This window comes from Sus scrofa, chromosome 16, assembly GCF_054392235.1.
Source record: "Sus scrofa isolate SSC_HxYL_T2T_F1_AM1 chromosome 16, Sscrofa_HxYL_maternal_Yorkshire_Landrace_v2.0, whole genome shotgun sequence".
NCBI classification, from domain to species: Eukaryota; Metazoa; Chordata; class Mammalia; order Artiodactyla; family Suidae; genus Sus; species Sus scrofa.
This window is the reverse complement of record NC_139398.1, coordinates 64,915,799-64,934,845: the sequence shown is the minus strand read 5'-3', so window position 1 is coordinate 64,934,845 and position 19,047 is coordinate 64,915,799. Positions and strand designations below refer to the sequence as shown.

The 19,047-nt window shown below is 51.6% G+C and overlaps 1 protein-coding gene and 1 long non-coding RNA gene across 4 annotated transcripts in view; one reads left to right on the top strand and one right to left on the bottom strand.

The window, feature by feature from the left end:
• The first annotated feature begins 159 nt into the window (after nucleotides 1–159).
• Nucleotides 160–11,740, top strand: TLX3 (T cell leukemia homeobox 3). Its single transcript, XM_003134061.6, has 4 exons — nucleotides 160–728; nucleotides 1,091–1,334; nucleotides 2,193–3,115; nucleotides 10,148–11,740. The coding sequence occupies exons 1-3, from the start codon at nucleotides 167–169 to the stop codon at nucleotides 2,401–2,403; spliced, it is 1,017 nt and encodes a 338-aa protein (XP_003134109.3). The 5' UTR covers nucleotides 160–166; the 3' UTR covers nucleotides 2,404–3,115; nucleotides 10,148–11,740.
• LOC102158455 (uncharacterized) overlaps nucleotides 9,653–19,047 on the bottom strand; it is a 35,335-nt gene continuing 25,940 nt past the window's right edge. For all 3 annotated transcript variants that reach the window (XR_014830872.1, XR_014830870.1, XR_014830871.1), the window contains 2 exons: nucleotides 10,624–10,726; nucleotides 9,653–9,807 (listed from right to left, as the gene is read on the bottom strand). This is a non-coding gene — a long non-coding RNA (uncharacterized LOC102158455). The remainder of the gene's footprint in view (nucleotides 9,808–10,623; nucleotides 10,727–19,047) is intronic.

The following is a 19,047-nucleotide window of genomic DNA, read 5'->3' as shown; positions in this document are numbered from 1 at the left end:
GTTAAAATGATGTCACCTTGGAACAGTCCCTAAGCTCCTATTTCCATGAATTAGGCCTTTATTGAAAGCCGGGAGCCAATGGGAGGAGAGAGGCTTGTTGATCGCAGCCAATGGCTGCGGCGGGAGAGGAATTAGCAGCGGAAACTCCAGGTTCGGTTCAAGAAAGATGACACAGAGCCTGTCGGGCCCGCGCACTCTTGGCAAAGTTTCAGTGCGACGAGAGGCGCCGGGCGCTCCATGGCCGCGCCGTAACGGGGACCCAGCCGCCTCCCCGCCCAGCCCAACCCAGCCCTTCTGCCCGCCCAGGATGGAGGCGCCCGCCAGCGCGCAGACCCCGCACCCGCACGAGCCCATCAGCTTCGGCATCGACCAGATCCTCAACAGCCCGGACCAGGACAGCGCACCAGCCCCGCGGGGCCCCGACGGCGCCAGCTACCTGGGAGGGCCCCCCGGGGGCCGTCCGGGCGCCACATACCCTTCTCTGCCCGCCTCCTTTGCCGGCCTCGGCGCGCCCTTCGAGGACGCGGGATCTTACAGTGTCAACCTGAGCCTGGCGCCCGCCGGCGTGATCCGGGTGCCGGCGCACAGGCCGCTGCCCGGGGCCGTGCCGCCGCCTCTGCCTAGCGCGCTGCCCGCCATGCCCTCCGTGCCCGCGGTCTCCAGTCTGGGTGGCCTCAATTTCCCCTGGATGGAGAGTAGCCGCCGCTTCGTGAAAGACCGTTTCACAGGTGAGCAGGGTGGCCAAACAGGCGCAGGGCCTCGGCTCTCCACGGGCCAGAGGCGCCGCGCCCTACGTCCTCCACTCCGGGAAACGATTCCGGAAGCCCAAGGGCGGTGGAAGCCTCAGCACCCAGGGCCCGAGACATCCTTAGAAGGATGGGGGAGGGGGGGAATCAGGGAGTTTGGGGGAAATAAGCCTGTGCCCGAGGGAAGAGGGGGACTTCTCCCAACCGGCTTGGTGCCGCTGGGGACGCACGGCCAACGAAAGAGCGGAGTAGTCTGCGCCCGACCGGGAGGCACTGGGTCCGCATGGGGCCTGAACGGCAGTCGAGCTGGGCTGGGCTTCAAGGGGCCTCGTGTGTCTCCGCAGCGGCGGCGGCGCTCACGCCCTTCACGGTGACCCGGCGCATCGGCCACCCTTACCAGAACAGGACGCCGCCCAAGCGTAAGAAGCCGCGCACGTCCTTTTCTCGGGTGCAGATCTGCGAGCTGGAAAAGCGTTTCCACCGCCAGAAGTACCTAGCCTCGGCCGAGAGGGCGGCGCTCGCGAAGTCCCTCAAAATGACGGACGCGCAGGTCAAGACCTGGTTCCAAAACCGGAGGACCAAGTGGCGGTGAGAGGCCCGGCCCACCTTGCATCCGCCCTTCACCCGACCCGTGCCGCAGCCTTGCGATCTCCCCAACCTGTGCTTCCCCCTACCCGCCCTCCTAGGGTCGCGCTTCCCCACTCCTTCCCAGCTCATCCTCCCGCCCGCCTCTCCTCATTCTCCCGCGCCTCGGCTTCCCATCCCTGTGTCTCTTGTGAGCTTCACCAACTCTCTCGGTGTTTTATTCCGTCTCCTGAGCACCCCAACACCCCACCCCACCCCGGGCCCCTAGCATCCCCTAATCCCTCTCTCTTTCCCCTGGCCCTCTCGGATTCCCGACAATCCACGCGGGGCTTCAGATTCTCCCTCTAGTTCCCCAGCCCTCTTTTAATCTGATCCTTGTTTTGATCCAACCCGTGAACGGCGAATCGATCGCATCCTGCAAGAGGGGTTTGAGACAGAGCCTGGGAGAACTGGATGAGGCTGACCACCAGGCCCGGGGACACCGCAAGGTGCAGCGTCAGCCCCCATCCGGCCCCCAGTGACTTGGCTGCCCAGAAGGCCTAGTCAGTTACACATAGCCCTGCCCTGGATAACCCGCAAACAATCTTTGTTGTTGGCGAAGCCACAATACCCGGGCGTGCAGGTGGGCGGAGGGTGAAGTCCCCTCCTGGCGATCTCCTGGCGCACAACAACAACAAAAAACGATCCTAACCCACTCCCCGGACCCGCAGGTGCCCGGCACACAATGCGAGCGGGAGGCAGACGGACTCTGCGCCTCGAGGCTCCTGGCTGGGCTCGGCTCCCGGGCGGGTTGGGGTCCCGCTGGCGGCCCCGCGGTGCGGGGCGCCTGACGGTGCTGTCCCTCTCCCTCCCCCGGTGCAGGCGGCAGACGGCGGAGGAGCGGGAGGCGGAGCGGCAGCAGGCGAGCCGGCTCATGCTGCAGCTGCAACACGACGCCTTCCAAAAGAGCCTCAACGACTCTATCCAGCCCGACCCGCTCTGTCTGCACAACTCGTCGCTCTTTGCTTTGCAGAATCTGCAGCCCTGGGAGGAGGATAGCTCCAAGGTCCCCGCCGTCACGTCTCTGGTGTGAGCCACCAGCACACAGTCGCCAAGGATAGACGCCCCGATCCAGCGGGGCGCCCCGGGTCCCCAGCCGGGCTGGGGGGGGAACTGAGGCCGAGAGGGGAAGGGCCCGCCAAGCTCGTGTAGGCCCCCGGGCACAGCAGCGTCCTCGCTGGCTGCGGAGGGGGGCTGGGCCCGGGTTCCGCGCGGCTGCACAATCCGAGCCCCCGCCCCACGCCCAGTCCCGCCCCAGGCCCGGGCCTGACAAAGAAAGCGCCTTACGTTTCTCCGCCCCTCGCCCGCAGCCCCCGGGCCGGGCGCCTGTATTATACTTTGTACTTTTGCCCAAACGTGTAAATAATAAAAGTTTTGGCTTTTTTCTTTAGAAACCGGCCACCTGCTTCCCCCGCGGGGGCCGCTGGAGGAGGGGCGGCCGACCAGGCGGCTGGGGGAAGCTCCAGGGGCTGGGGCACCCTGCGTTAAGGCTGAGTCCACCCTTCTCCTTTTCCGTTCCTTTTATTTAAGCCGTTTTATTTAATAAAAAGTTAGCTATTTCACTTAACGCCGCTTTTATTTCGTTTTCGTTCCAATAATGTTTGGCGACCCCCGGCCTTGCGCCCCACCTCTGCGGCGGTCGAGGCCGAGCGGCGGTGTGCGCGCGCGATTCCACTTCAAGCCTCGTCGGTGTTCGCCTCAGCTGGAACCCCGGCCCCGGGCCCCGCGGAGGATCCGCGGTGCAGGTCAGTGAGTGCCGGTCGCCCGCAGGCCGGGTGCCCGCGGGATGGGGCAGACGTGAGAAGGGCATTTTAGGCCGAGGTAGCAGAGCAGCGCCAGGCAGAGTTGGGGCGCGAAAGGCCCCGCCTTGGCGGGTATTTAGTCGTCCCAAGTCAAATCCACCTAGGGGGTTGGGAGGCACGGTGACCTCGAACTTCTTGGGATGCGAAACCCACCCTTCTCCCCCAGCCCCAAACCCATTGTGCACTCCTTTCTCCAACAAGGCCCTAGAGCGGGCCCCTCCGACTGGCTTCAGTTTATCTGGGCGCACTGTGGGAGGGCCGTGCGCCCGGAGCCCGCAAGCCTCCTTGGTCCCCAAATGCTCGGCTCTTGGGCAAGTAAGTGCAGCGCACAGCCCCGGGACACCCTCACCCTTTTGGGTTGAGTGGGCCCGCGGGTGGAGCGTGATGTCCTGTGACGTCACTGCAGCCGTGGACGCGTCAATGGACAGGAGGGGGCGGGGCGCCCGGAACGCCCAGTACCCCAAGCACAGGTGTGAGAGTGGCATGGCGCAGTCCACTGCTTTACCTGGGCTCAGAAGCGGGAAGTTTCGCGATCACGAGATTTGGAGCGGGTGGTCTCTTCCCACAACGACAAACACACACTCGAAGCATCCATAAACATTTCCTCTTGTTCGCCTTTTTTTTTTTTTTTTCCTTCTATCTTTCTCCCTTTCAGTCCTTTAAAAATTTTTCTGGCCTCTCCCTTTCTTTCACAACGACGTTTTCTATGTCTTCCTCTATTTGTTACTCTTGATCTCTGCCTCCTTTTTCCTTTTCTTTACAGTTTTATGTTCCTCTATATAGTTCGTTCTCTGTTGCTTTTAGTTTCTCATCTTTGTCATATTCTCTCTTCCATTTCCAACTACTCTCTCCATTTCTGACTCTCGCGTCCTCTCCTTACTTTCCTCCTTTCTTTTAGTCCTTTTAGTTTTCCCTTTTTTGTCTCCCAAAATATTTTCCTCTGTATCAGTTTCTCTCCCCTCCTTCCCTCCTCCAGGTTGGTCTCTCTCTCCCTTCTTCTCCCCTTCAGGTCAGGCTCTCAGGAGCTCCTAAAGGCTAAACCCTTCAGGGTGATGTCCCAGAAGCCCCGTAGTATTCGCGCCGGCCTCATTGCCCTGCCTCGCTTGGGGCCTTGCACCGCCCTGCCTGATCGGGCTTTTGGGCACCTTCGTTGTAAGCGGGCTGAGGAATTGTCTGCACTGGCAGGCCTCTAGGAAAGGGAGCAGTCTAAGAAAGAGCTGGAGTTCCTGGCGTTTCTGCCTCCACCCCCACCTCCTGGCCCTGGGGACTTACACACACCCCAAAGAGGAACTAGGATGACCCAGAGCTTCGGGTCTCTTCCCTGAGTGTTTTCCTGAAATGCTTCTATTTTCTCCGCTAAAAAAAAAAAAAAAAAAAAAAATACCCTAATGAATGATGTCCTAGAGATGGGAAATTTTGGCCCTTCAGCTGGGGATTTGAATATCTAAAAACCAGAGCAACCTTCTTTGCCTTTGATGACCAAGCAGCCCCTCCCTCTGGCATTGGCATCGCTTTCCAATTTCCTTCACTTTTATTCTTTCTCCAAAATAAGGCTTAATGGTTGGTTTCTGTTTTCCTGAATTATTTTTGTTATTTTGCCAGGATGTGACCGTCGATTCTTGGGCCTTTGGGGAACAAACACACACATCTTTTTCTCTCTCTGGTGCCTCATTTTGTGTAAAAGATCTCTCAAGGAAAGGTCCGTCTGGGTGGCCGTTCGGGCAGGCCAGGATCCGGGAACCTGAGGTTCGAGATGGCGGGGGCCGGGGCTGGGGTAGTCTTTCCCGCATCGATGTCTCCTGGGCAATTTCCCTTTCTGAGCACTTTGCCCCAACCATGCTTTTTGCCAGCCAAAGCCAAAGATGGACTAGGAGTCTCTCCGACTTTGGGGGTGACTGAGCCCACTTGTGTGGGGCTGCATGGTGACTCTCTCCCAATCAGGCTCACCCAGGGCAGTGCGGGCGCCCCTAGCGGGGTAGGGGGCATTGCTTAAGCTGCACGAGGCCGTCTTGTACCTACCGCCCCACTCCCACTATGCAAAGCCTGGAGGTTGCCGCCGTTTCCACTGTGGCTGCGCGGAAGGAGAACCAGAGGACGCCTGGGACACAGCTCCCAGTGCCCCCACTAGGAAGGCTGTGAAGCATAGTTAGTCTCTTTGCGGAAATATCCGGATCAGGCAGCCCCCAACCCCGCCCGCTGAAGCCGAGTTCAGGGGAAAGAGAATTTGGAGTAGGCTGGGAGGCCCACATTGGCGCCTCCTTCTCGGATCCCAACATGAGTCCCCACCTCGGCCGGAAGAAGCGGCCGAGGCTCCTAGCGCAAGCAGGTGAATGGACGTCTAGCCCAGCTGCGGAAGGGATTGAGGACAAGAAGCAGCCGACCTCTGGGCAAGGTCTGGAGACCACCTCGTAGCCCTTTCCCATGGCCTTCCCTGGCCTCATTTGGAGATTCTCTGGAGCCGCGCCCATTTTACAGATGCAGGACAACGAGGCGAGAGACAGCTTTGTGACCCAGGCGTACCCTTTAGGGGAGCTCTCCTTGAGTGCGGGTTTCTGGGCTCCATCCTCAGGCGGCGTGGGGGTGGGGGACTTGGGCCGGAGGCGTCTGCAAAGTGGGGCGGAGGTTGCCCGGCCCAGGTATCCGGAGTCAGACCTCACTCGGCTCTCTCCGCCAAGCTCCGTAGCCGTAGCCGGTGGAGTGTGGGGTTGAGAGATACAGTGGGGACCCAGGAGGATCAGAGCCTGAGAGAGAGAGCGGGACTCCGGGGTGGCCGCTCGCTTTCCGCAAGTGGGAGTGACTCCCCTGTACAGCGCCGGCTGCAGAGGAACGTTGGACCCAGCGTGTGGTTGACGATGACGTGCACAACGTCTCTGCGAAGGTTGGATGCCTCTCCGCTTTTTGCAGCTGGAAAAACTAAAGCCCAAAGAAGTTCAGAAATTGGTTCTGGATCGTGCATCGCCGGCAGACGGGCGCTCTCACCCCACCCCGCTCCAAATAAAGTGCTCTAATTAATGCTGGGGAGGAAAGGGGGACTTTGCCTAGAGAAGGACAGGGAGGTGGCTTCGGAAACACCTGCAACCACTCTGACACCAGGCCCCCCTGGGGGTCGTCACAGTGAGGCAGAAGGCCTTCCGGCTCCGGCTTGGGTGGTGGACTCCGGCTCCAAGCTCCAAAGGAGCCAGCGCCTCTCACCTCTCAGGCTTGCGTGCTTCCCTGCGTTTGCCGTCTGTGCAGGAGCCGGAAGAAGAGGCGCGAGTTTCCCAGCTCATCGGTAACACCGGAAGCCACGCTGTGCCCTTGGGCTGGGCAACCTCGGCTCGCACGTTCGCCCGCCGCGAGCAATTGGGTCCTGCGGCCCTTTTTGAGGACCTGCGGCTTAAGCACGCGGCCTGGTCCGGAAGGGTCGGGCCACCAGCAGCAGCAGCTGCCGGCCCTGGGCTGCAGCAGGCGGTGCGCGTCTGTTCGCCGTTTGGCTAGGCACTCCGGGTTAGGGACCACGGAGTGTGGCCTCCGACTTCCCGCGGAGACCTCCAGAGGCCCAGGCCTCTGTTGCAAGGGCACGGAAGGTTCCTGGGGACCTTCGCCGAAAATCCCAGTATCTCGGCCTCAGCGCAACTAAAACGCAAGCAGAGTAAGGCCAGAGGAGGGCTGGCATGGCGAAGGCGCCCGCCTTCCGGAGAGCCAAAGTTTCTCAACATCGAAGGCGGTTTTCCTTGTAAGAAATCTGCCGGCTTGTGGCGAGGGCCCCGCCCTTCCAGGCATCTGCTCAGTTATGAGCGTCTCTTCTCAGCAACACCCAGACCCAGTCGTGCTTTTCTCGGTTCAGACACTGGCAACCGCCCCACCCACCTTCCCCCGCGGGCCCCCGCGGCCCCCTGGAATTGCCACAGTGATAGGTGCGTTCCCCCTGACACCCAGCCAGCGACGACAGGGGGTTCTTTGCTCAGTTCTGTCACTCCCTTGCTGTGTGGCCCTGCGAGGGTGGCTTTGGTTTCTCTATCTGAAAAATTAGGGCTACACAATCATCAAAGACTCTTCCAGGGAAGGTGGGGGGGGGGAAGCCATGGCTTATGGTACAGCTGTTCTTCAATTCATTATGAGAACAGAAATGTTTAAAAATATATTTATGGATAAGACATCTAAGTAAACAATAAGGTTGGGGTTTAGTCAGAAGCATTGCCATTTTGGAGGAAAGGGCAGGAATGGGGCAGTGTCCCCCACAGAGGTCACTGAAAGTGCTGAGTTGGTGCAGTCATCTGGGAAACTGGGCCTGGGCTGATTTGGTGGGGGGGAAGGCTGCAGTATCCTGGTGTTACCCTGAGATCTGTGGCCTCTCACTTTAGCTGAAATGATCAAAGTTGTTCTTAGGCCAGACTGTCTGGCAATTAATGAGTTACTTTTTAAACCCTTTTAATATGCTCCCAAACTGGTGTGAAGAAGAGGTAGGGTAGGAGAAGAAAAAAACATATTTGAATAGAGTATTTGTTGGGAGGTTTTCAAACTGTCCACCATTCCCCTGAATCCGGGGAACAGTTCCATGTTCTCATGCTACAAATAAGGAAGTTGGGGAGCAGAAAAGGGATCTGACCTGCCCAGGTTCACCCTGCTTAAATGGGCTCTGACTCAAAGTCTGGGTCTCCCAGCCGGGCTGGCTGTGGGATCCCAGCCGGGCTTTGTCCCCACAGGACCACAGATCACAGACTGGAAAAGCTCCACTGGCCTCGGGGTCATTAGAGAGATTTGTGCTGACCCAGACTCCGCTGTTTTTAAAGAAGCCAAATCTTCAAATGGAGCAGAGTCTCAGATTGGCTTTAAAAGCCTCTAGACCCCGTGCAGCTTCCGTGCTGGCCGGCTACCTAGAATGTACTGGCTTTGCTATCAAGCCCTATTGATCGATGGATTTATCTGGGACGTGCTGAAACTCTCAAAGGCCTGGAACCTTTGGGTGAGCAGCATAGCCTTTGCCTCCCTCATGAACCCCATCCAGGAAAAATCCACTCCCTCCTGCCAGCATGGATGCAGCCAGCAGGAGAGATACATGGAGAACTCTTGGAAAAGACTGGCCCTCCTGAGAACGGCTGCCCCTGGGGGTACTAGTGGGCAAGGCCCTCGGAGACCCTGGGGCTAGAGAAGGTGGGGCTAGGCTCAAAGGGGCTGCAGTGAATAGCCAGTATGCTAAACAGCGCACACTCTCCCGCACCTGCTATCTGGGCTGCCCCAGCTGGGACACTTTTGTTCTTGGAAGTAGCAGGACTGAGGAGGAGATGGGTAAGGAGAGCAGAGAGGATACCCAACCCCGGGAAATCAGAGGGAGAGGGTCCTGGGAGGGGCCCTGCTTATTGTGGCCTGCAGTTTCAAGTTCATTTGTTGCAGGAGCCACTCTGAGCAGGGGTGGGGGCCATAGGCCCAATTCCCAGCCCCCAGTAGAGCCGGGTCCCAGGCTCTGGCAGCCTGGCAGTTACCATTTGTTAAGAACATCTGCACAGTCTGGTATAATCTTCACATCGGCTCTCTCTGGAGACAGGTACTATCACAGTCCCCATTTTACAGATGAGGAAACTGAGGCTTTAAGAAATGACACAACATTCCCAAGGCCACTCTGACTTTGAAGTCCAGGACTTCAACCCAAGGGCACTGACTCCAGTTCATGGGTTGTGACCCACTGAGGCCCCTCCCACCTCCTTGTTATTAAAGCCAATGTCTTTGTGTGACTACCAGAGGGAATTCTGAATGGTTTGAAGATTATCATCCCCAAAGAACTTCTGACACAAACCAGAACATCCTGGGTGGTATTTACAACAGTATTGCTGCTGCTGCTGCTGCTACTGCTACCATTACTGTCCTCTGTTACTTCTCTTTTGAGCCCTGTGAAGGTGGTTGGAAGGTGCTTGGTCTTGCACTTCGTCTGAGATTCAGGGGTCTTCTACTGCCCTCTCCCCCGCCCAAGCCAAGGAACAGGCTCTAGTGAGCCCCTGTGGGTGCTGATGAGCCATGGTGTAGCCCTCAGCTGCCAGACCCTGAGGATTTTCAGCTCAGGGAAGACGGGTAGTAGTTAATTGTGGTTTGCCTCTGGGCCAAAATGCCCACAACATACATGGGGCCTAAAAAGGCCTAGGTTAAAATCCCGGCTTCGCCACTCACCAGCTGTGTGACCTTGGAAAAGCTACATTGCCTCTCTGAGCCTTTGTGTCCTCATCTGTACTCAGTATGGCTAGCTCTTCCTCACAGGGGTTTTGGAGGACTAAATGACATAACCCACTGAGCACCTCACCAGGAGCCTAATGCAGGACAAGTGCTATGATACATTTACTGTTCTTATATTATTAGTGGTAGATTAATTTTCACAAGATAAATTGTTCTTGTTCTCACAAAGAGAAGGAAGCAAATCCAGAGAAGATGAGTAACTTGCTTATGGTCAGACATTAAGCACAGAGCAGAAATTCAAACCCAGTTATGTCAGAGTTTAGAATCCCGACTCACCTCAGTCTGCAGTGTCTCCCCTGCAGAGAATCTTCTAGAAATGGCTGTTGACTAGTTGTGGAGCATCTAGATTATTCTTCATCAAAGGAACCAGGTGTTCTGCTGCTTCCCCGGGCTTCTGTTTACTGTGGTGGTTATTGTTTGGCACACTGCAACTGCCAAGTACATATTTATTTAGTTAAAATAATAGTAAGTAGCGTTTCTAGAACACCTACTGTGGGCTAGACAGTGGACTAAGCATTTTACCCAAGTGATCGCATTTAACCCTTGAAACAATCCTAGGAAGTGGATCGCACTTTGAGGGTGAGAAGTTTGAGGCTTGGGGACGTTAAATAACACAGTGATGTCACATAGAGTACAGGCTGGAATCTAGAAGCTTTGACTCCAGAGGGGGGAACCCTAATAAGAGCCGAGCGCTTGAACGCAGAACATTATGTACCTTTTCTTACTCCATCCTCTTCATCTTATAAAACAGTTTTGCCATCCATTTTACAGACGAGAACACTAAGCCTCAGCAACTTGAATATGTATTCGCCCAAAGGTACACAGCTGCCTGAAGGCAACTGCTCTCCATCTACCAGCCCAGGATGCTCCAATCTTTTTCCAAAACTGAGCACTTCAACCAAAGCTGGGCTGCTCCGTGGAGATGAAGTCATGGTACAGTTATGCGGTTGAGTTCACACCCAAAGTGTGGCTCCTCCCGCGAGGAGGCCAGGCAGACCTGATGCCTCCTGGAGTCTCTCTGCGGGAAGGAACATCAGTGATACTAGTGAGAGGACACTGATGTTCTGGAGGTGAGATAAACACAAAGAGATAAACCAGGGGAGGTGGTCAGAAGGCCTGCCGGCCTGCTCTCTGCCTGCAGGCATGCAGCAAAGAGCCTTGCTTCCCTCCGTCGGGGAGAGTCCAGGAATTATCTCCTCCCGTCGCCCCCCATCTCAGCTGCTCTGTTGGAGTCCATCCCCACCTACCTCCAGAAGGAACTGCTTTTGATGAAGACCCCTGAGCCTGTTATACATTCATGTTCAAAAGCAGGACAGGGTGGACATCTGCGTTGCTCAACTGCATCTAGGTCTTAAAAAGATCAAGTAAGGTGGATTGTTTTGTTTGTCCTCACATCCATCAGGTGCAAAGCAAAAGATCTTGAACCTGGAGTTACTGAATCCTGAAGGGCAGGGTGTGGAGCTGACGTCTTGAATTTGTCTCTCTCATAAAAGCCAGATTTTGCCAGCCTAGCCATACGCTGCACCAGACAAGCTTCTGCTGGGGCCCCATGATGCTCAGTGCACTGGGTGCTTAGTAGGTGGTTCAGTGAGTCCTGGCGGCTGTCCGACCCACAGCTTGGGCTGCTTGGCTTTACGCTCTGCACCTGCCAGCAACCCTATCCCGTCAGGCTGTGCTTGGTAAGCAGAGGTCAGGGTCTGGGGCTTCTCTGCAGGCAGGTTGCCTGGGCACCTGAAGAGAAGGTTCAACCTGCATTCTGTATCGTTTAAAAATGATTTGTCAAGGGCGACAATTTACAAAAATATATTTCTGTTACAGCATCTTCCAATCGCTGGGATTTATGGCTTCATCTCTCAGATTTGAAAGCACACCCGCATGCTCTGGCAAATGAGAAAATGTATGAACAATTTGTTGGCTTTTTTTTTTTTATCAAGTTTCCCCAAATATGTAAACTCTGAGAGTGCCTTATTCTCTTTAAATGATCATTCATTTGTCTCCAGACTCTATCTTTTGGCACAATTTATTATCCTCTATTTCAAAAAACTTAAATGCATTTTGCATATTAGCACGTAACTCTTGTTCCTGTCTCCTCAGTTGTGGAAAGGGCTGGATTGCTTTTATAAAGAAAAAAATGGCTAATAAAATTGGCCTCAGCACCATTGCTCTGCAATTCTTATGAACAGTAAAGTGGTACTTACCGTCATTGATGTTAAAAGCTATTTCTAAATTATGGTGCCATTTATTATCTCTAGTGTCCAAAGTAAGTTTAAATGATGCTTATAATTCATGTTTTACCAAATTTCCTTTTCCCCCCGAGGATACCTCTGATTAACTTATGCACATTAAAGCGCTTTTTAAATTCTTCTTTTATTGCCATTATGCTCTGAAAATCTCAGCGATTCTCAAAAATGGGTAATAAACTTGAGATAAAATGCTGCAGTTTTAGATCAATGCTGACATATCACTGTGGTGATTTCTACAGAGCTAAAGTGATAATGCTTCATATTTACGGAATATATACTAGGTTATTACTACAGTATTACCATTTTGTTCTAAGATGAAATGAGTAATTTACCAATTTATTAAACAGTTACATTTAAGTATTGCTTAGGACATTACCACCCCAATCTGTTTACTTAGCTTGAAGAGTTACCATTAAGATACCCTGTTTATTTAGGTAAAATTTGTAATCATCATGCCTTCCATTAACCAACTTATTTTTCTGCAAGGCTAATTGTCTGGAAATGAGTTTCTTCTTATTTACTGTGCTACATTCTGCTTAGCTGGCTAAAAACGTCACCCCAGCAAGAAGTGCTAGGGAAATTAATAATACATACAGAGAACAGTTTTAATTAGTATAATACCAAATGTTAATAAAAGATTTATGACACCGTTAAAAAGTTCTAACAGAAGAGATCTTAACAGCTTCAGGCGGGATTTGTCAGGAGAGGACGACCGTGGCTTCGGCCTTTTGTGGGAGGCCAGATTTGGGTGATTCTCAGGAGCTGCTGGGGCCCCTGGGAGCATGGGCTGGGGGTGAGAGGCTCTGCCTCTGGAAGAGGTTTGCTGGGAGCTGAAGAGAGGGAGAGAGAGTTCACACCAAGGAAGGGGAATTTGGAACATGGATGAGGAAGATTTCTGCAAAGGAGGAATGGGGCACAGGCCAGCCTGAGACCCTCCCACCCCGGCTCGCCCCTCGAGACATTTCCAGGGGCACCACTGGTCTCGAGTCCCAGTTGAGAACAGGACTTTGAGGGGCTGTACTTCTTTAGTTCAAAACCTATGGGGGGAAATGGGTCAACGCAGAACTGGGAAAAGAATGAGATTTACTGAGCATCTGTTAGGCCCCATTTGCCTACACACGTCTGTTTTAATCTTCATGGCTGAGAGCTAGCACTGTCCTTTAGCGGGTCAGGAGCAAAGCCCTTGGAAGGGGAAGGCCCTTGTCTGAGGTTATGCAGCTAGTGAATGGGGCAGAATTTGAACTCGGGTGTGTGGAGACCTGGAGCACTGTCTCCTGCAAGGCAGTACCGATGTAAGGAGACAGCCAGCAACCCACTCTATTGACCTGCATCTTTGGTCCATGATGTCAGCCAAGCAGGCCTCCAGACAAGCAATGGGATGCTTCCCTTCTCATCGCCATGGGGTGGTGCATTCTCATCTTTCCACTGTCCTGCTTACCCCAAAGAGGCAACGTTCTTACTTTATGTATCCCTCTTCCCTCTGTGACATCAGCTCACAAGGGAAGGGGCCATTTCTCACCTTCTTTGGATCTTTGGTGTCTGGCACACAGTAGGTCCTTTTAAAAGGATTTAAGGGACCGAGGCAAAAAGGAGTGAAAAGGAAAGACAAATCAGCTGCCATTTGCAGCGTTCGGGAGAAACACTACCCCTAGACAGATGTATTGTTGGCTTGTAGGAAGTCACCCCCCTCCCTACCACCGAGCCCACACCCCCCTGGCTGACGTATAAGGGTTATTACTGTTGCCATATTTCTAGCCCCCAAGGGCCAGGTCTTAGGAGTAGGTGGACTCCTTTGTACCGTGAGATGATTCTTTCCTACCCCGTGTAATAAAAACTGACCAAGCCAGTTACTTTCTCAATTTCTTTCCAATTTGAGAAACTCTATATCATGAGACACTTGAGGGCTGATGACTCTTTTATTCTACTCTTGATTAAAAGATAAAAGAAAAACAACAAACAAAAGTTCTTGGACCAAAGTTCTCCAGCATATGGAGCAAAATGGCCTAGGTGGCTTCTAGAAAAAGAAAAGTAACACCTGAGACCAGAGCCACCTTTGAGGCTCTTGGGACAACCTGCTCTTCCTGACTTTTCCTGCTGAGAAGGATTTTTCGTCCTTCGGTGGATGAATGGATAAACAAATTGTGGTCTATACACAATGGAATATTATTCAGCCATAGAAAAGAAGGCAGTACCCATACTGCACACAACCTGGATGAGCCTCAAAAACATGCTACTAAGTGAAAGAAACCTGGCACAAAAGGCCGCATATTGTATGAGTCCACTTATACAAAATATCCAAAAAAGGTAAATCCATAGGGACCAAAGAGAGATGAATGGTTCTATGGGAAAAGAGAAGGAAGGAATTGGGATGATTACTTAATGTGTCGGAGGCGTTTTTCTGGAGTGATGAAGAAGTTTTGAAACTACAAAGATCTGGTGGTTTCACAACATGATGAATACACTAAGTGCCACTGAACTGTATGTGCTAAAACAGATAACTATACGTTAGGTGAGTTTCACCTCAATTTTTTTTTAAAGTCATTTTAAGAATATAGCATAAGTGTTCAAAGTTACATACACCCGGGCATTAATCACATCAGCGACTGTAAGAAGAAAAAATTGGATATCACCATCTGTTGCTCATTTAGAGATTGGTCACATAAAATGAAACCACTCCTACTATGGAGTGAAAGGCCATAGTATAGAAAGGCCATCAAAAAGAATGGGGGAGGAGTTCCCACTGTGGCTCAACAGTAACGAAACTGACTAGTATCCATGAGGATGCAGGTTTGGTTCCTGGCCTTGTTCAGTGGATTAAGGATCTGGCGTTGCCATGACTTATGGTGCAGGTCACAGACACGGCTCAGATCTAGCATTGCTGTGGCTGTGGCATAGGCTGGCAGCTGCAGCTCTGATTTGACCCCTAACCTGAGAACTTCCATATGCCTTGGGTATGGCCCTAAAAAGAAAAAAAAAAAAAAAAAAGAATAGGGGAAATTGATAGATAATGACATGGAAAGTTGTCCCTAATGCATTACTGAGTAAAAAAGTTTACTTGCAAATAATAAATATATATGTGTATATATATGTGTGTGTGTGTATAAAATATATTATATAATATCCCATTTAAAAAAAACATACAATGCAGGTGTGCCTTGTATCATTATAGGACAAGAAATGTAAAGGAGACACACCAACCAATTTGCTCAGGTTACTGCTGAGGAAGGAATACTGGAGTGAGTGGAAGCTTTTGCTTTCTGGCGTATCATGTTGTCATTTGTAAAAATTAAAGATTTTTTGAAAACTGGGAGGTCCTTGGTGGTCTAGTGGTTAAGACTCAGCACATTTACCACTGCAGCCTAGGTTCAATCCCTGGTCTGGGAGCTGAGATCCCACATCAAACTGCTGCATGCCATGGTAAAAAATAATAACCAAAAAAAACAAAAACATTTTTTTAAAAAATAAATAAATGTTTTGAATTAAGTCAAAAGTTATAATAACAGGAGTTCCCTGGTAGCCTGGCAGTTAAGGATTCCGTATTATCACTGCTGGGGCTCCAGTTCAATCCCTGGCTTGAGAATTTCTGCATGCCATAGACAAGCCAAAAAAACCCAAAAATTATAAAAATACTTAAGAGGTGGGAGATCAGTGAGGGGAAAAAGAAAGTGACCCATAGTCCTACCACCAATTCAGTTTACACCTCTCAAAGGGTTTTGTTTGTTTGTTTGTTTATTTGTTTTAACACATAGGACACTAAGATTTTAAAAAACAACAACAATAGAAGTGCCCATTGTGGCTCAGCAGTTAACCAATCTGACCAGCATCCATGAGGACGTGGGTTCGATCCCTGACCTTGCTCAATGGGTTAAGGATCCTGAGTTGCTGTGAGCTGTCGTGTAGGTGGGTGGCTACAGCTCCGATTTGACCTGCAGCCTGGGGACGTTCATATGCCGTGGGTTCGGCCCTAAAAACAAACAAACAAACAAACAAAAAAACTAGAAAGCTCTGTAAGGAGTTCCTGCTGTGGCACAATGGGATCGACAGCTTCTTGGGAGCACTGGGACTGGGGTTCAATCCCCAGCTCAGAACAGTGGGTTGGGGATCTGGTGTTGCTGCAGGTGCAGCATAGGTCGAAGCTGTGGTTCGGATCTGATCCCTGGCCTGGGTACTCCACATGCTGCGGGGCGGCCAAAAAAGAAAAACAAACAAACAAAAAAGCTCTATTAAGATATCAAAAGTTGAAACTTTCGACTAAGTAGGACCTTAGGCTGCTTTATGTTTCTTCTGCTGCCCAGCACCATACCTTGCAAATAATAGGAACTCACTAAGTTCTCAATCCCCATTTTCTTAAGGATTGTAAAACTTACTGCATTTTCCTACAGTTTTCAGTATCCAACATGGAAACGTTGAACCTAATATGTTTATGAGACAAAACGGCTGTTACATGTGCAACACGCAAGGGCACTTTTTAGCTCAGCAGCTCTAGAGGACAAACGCCCAAGGAAACCTTTTGATCTCAATTATTGGGATGCTTCAGAAGGTATTTCTACCCTGAATGATTTGGATAATTATCTCAATCTTTCACTTTTTTTGACTAGCTCTGCAGACTACTATGAGTTCAGGAGGGACATCAGTTACTTCAACTAAATATTTTTTCAAATTCGTACTGCCAACCTATGAGAGTTCTTGTTTGTTTTTCAATGGTTTTTCTCAAACACAGCCAACATTTTAATTTCTGCTGTTCTATCCCTTTTCAAAAGGGACCATTCTTAGACGCTGGAGGAATGGAATCAAAGTGATGGGTGGACCTGAGTGTGTGTTTCTGTGTGCTGCGTGTGTGTGCAATTTTGTGTTTATGCGTTGAGTGTACATGTTCTGTGACAGATCCTGTGTCAGATTTCCCAAGAAAAAGACAGAGCCATTTTTTCTCTCTTATTTTCATGGATTATTTTCTGTGGGTTCTAAATAATTGATAAGGAGGTCCCTTTCCATAATTAAAATGGATGTCCCAACACGTCAACAGCATTAGCTTTACCAGTAATGAGTGAATTTAGATACACGTTAAAGACAGGCTATATTTACTCCCCCTGACGGGCTGCAGTGCAGAGAGTGTGGGGGGTGACTGGGGGCTGGTGGGAGACGCAGGCTGGTTTCAGTAGAGATGGCAAGAGAGCAGAAAGGACAGAGGCCTGGGAGATTACCTGGGTAAAAGCCCCTGCCCAGCCCCAAGGTGCACCTCGGACGAGTCGGTGAGCCAGGCACAGAAACGCAACACAGGGTGGGAAGTCTGGAGACATACTTGGTACCATTTGGAATCTGCTGAGTTTTCCCTGTCTTTTCTTCCAATCCTAATTCCCTTTTAGTCCTTCACCTTCTTAGTGACATCTCCTGGCTGCCTCTTTCCTTAATGAAAACCTGCTATCAACAACTTCCCTGGGAAAGAGAGTGTCTGTCTGTCTGCCTGTCTGTCTGTTTGTCTGTCTGTCTGTCTATCCATCTATCTATCCATTCATCTATCTATCCATCTATCTGTCTGTCTGTCTGTCTATCTATCTATCTATCTATCTATCTATCTATCTATCTATCTATCCATACATATGTGCGTATGACCGGGTCACTTTGTTGTACATCAGAAATTGGCACAATATTGTAAACCAACTATACTCTAAAAACAAAAAGAAAAATTAAAAAAAGCATTCCCTGGGGGTTCCCGCTGTGGCACAATGGATCGGCAGCAACACCAGGTTTGATCCCCAGCCCCGGCACAGTAGGTTATAGGATTGGGTGTTTCTGCACCTGAAGCGTAGGTCATGTGGACTGAAACCATGGCTCGAATCTGATCCCTGGCCCAGGAACTCCATGTGCTGGGGGCGGCCAAACAAACCAACCTTCTCTGGCAAGAGGAGAAGGGTCATTGGAAACCTTCCAGGTATGGGTACCTTCTCACAAACATCAAAGTCAGTTCATTCACCTTTGGGTTCAACAAACGTCCTCATCACCTATTGTGGACGCAACTCTATGGCTGGTGCCGGGGACACTGTGATAAAAGGCTTCCTGTCCTGAAGGAACTCACACAGACGGTGGGTTGATGAGTATCTACCAACAGGGAGGCAGGTACAGGGACTGGGTGCAGAGGGCCATTGGAGAGGGGCGGTCCCAAATGGGAAGAGGGACGGGCAGGCATTGGGGTGGGAGGGCAGCATGTGAGAGGCTTAGCTAGAAGGTAGAGCAGCCACGTGGATGAGGGCCCACTCCCTGGGGATTGAATTCCTGGTCCAGGAGGTCAGCTGTCATCCTGCAGTGATGCTGAGGCACTGAAAGACTGTGCAGCCTGTGTGATGCTGAAATTGAGGGAGGTCCCTCTGATGGTGGTAAAGGAGGGGGATCTCAAAGTGAGACAAGGAGCAAGACTAAAGATTCAGGCTATAAAAGAGGGGTTCCCAGAATGGTGGGGGGCTGGCTCTGGGCTCCAGAAACCTCCTCCAAAATGAGGCAGCCTGGGTGACAGAGATGAGGGGACTGAAGAATGCCCATCACCCCTGATAGGGAGACAGGGGTGAGAATGAGACCTGGTCCAAATCCCAGTGCCCTCGCCTGGTAGCTCTGTGAGCTGGGGTAAGTTACTTAACCTCTCTGAAGCAGTCTCCTTCCCTGTAATTTGGGCATAATGATACGCACTTTGCTTGTGTCTACCCACCACATCCTATCTGCTCAATAAATAGCGGGGCTGATTATTAGCTGAGAGAGAAATGGGCCGTTTCACAGGTGTGCCTCAGAGGAGCCCACCCAGAGGCCCACTGACACTGGGTTCGAGAGCTGATTGCGGGCTGAGGCTGTGGGGAGTTCACCACTGAACCCTCCTGAATGAGGAGACCTTAGAGCAAGGGGAAGAGAAAACCACAGACTGACTGGTCTGGGTGCATTCAGGGCACCAAGCAGACTCTTGTCAAGGGAAAAAAAAGAGGCAGCAGAGTGTTGGTTCTGGCAAAAATACCCGAGACCACAGATGCATTTGCCCGCCCGCCCCCGCTGTTCCCTAGTCTGTCTTCCTCTGGCCTCCTTCATTTGGTCTTGGCTTTGATACTGCCAGCTGACTCCAGAGAGGCGACAGGCAACTGGGAACAGATCGTCGTCAGGGAAGGAGGCAGTGGATAACTGGAAAAGGGGGCCCCTTCTTGAAAGGTAGCAGATCCTCAACTCCCAAGAACAAAGGGCTACTGCTGATCCAAACTTTAAAAAGTTTTTAAAAGCAGCCTTGCTGACAGGTTAAATTCGCTTTTCTATTTGATTCCTTTAGAACGCTCTCAGTGCTCAAAAGTCCTTAGAAAGATTTTTCCAATTAAAAAAAATTAAAATCAAATTCCAGCATCCAATTCTTCCTTTATGGAAGGGACCAGAGAGTTTCTTGCTCTCCACCAGAGGCGGGGA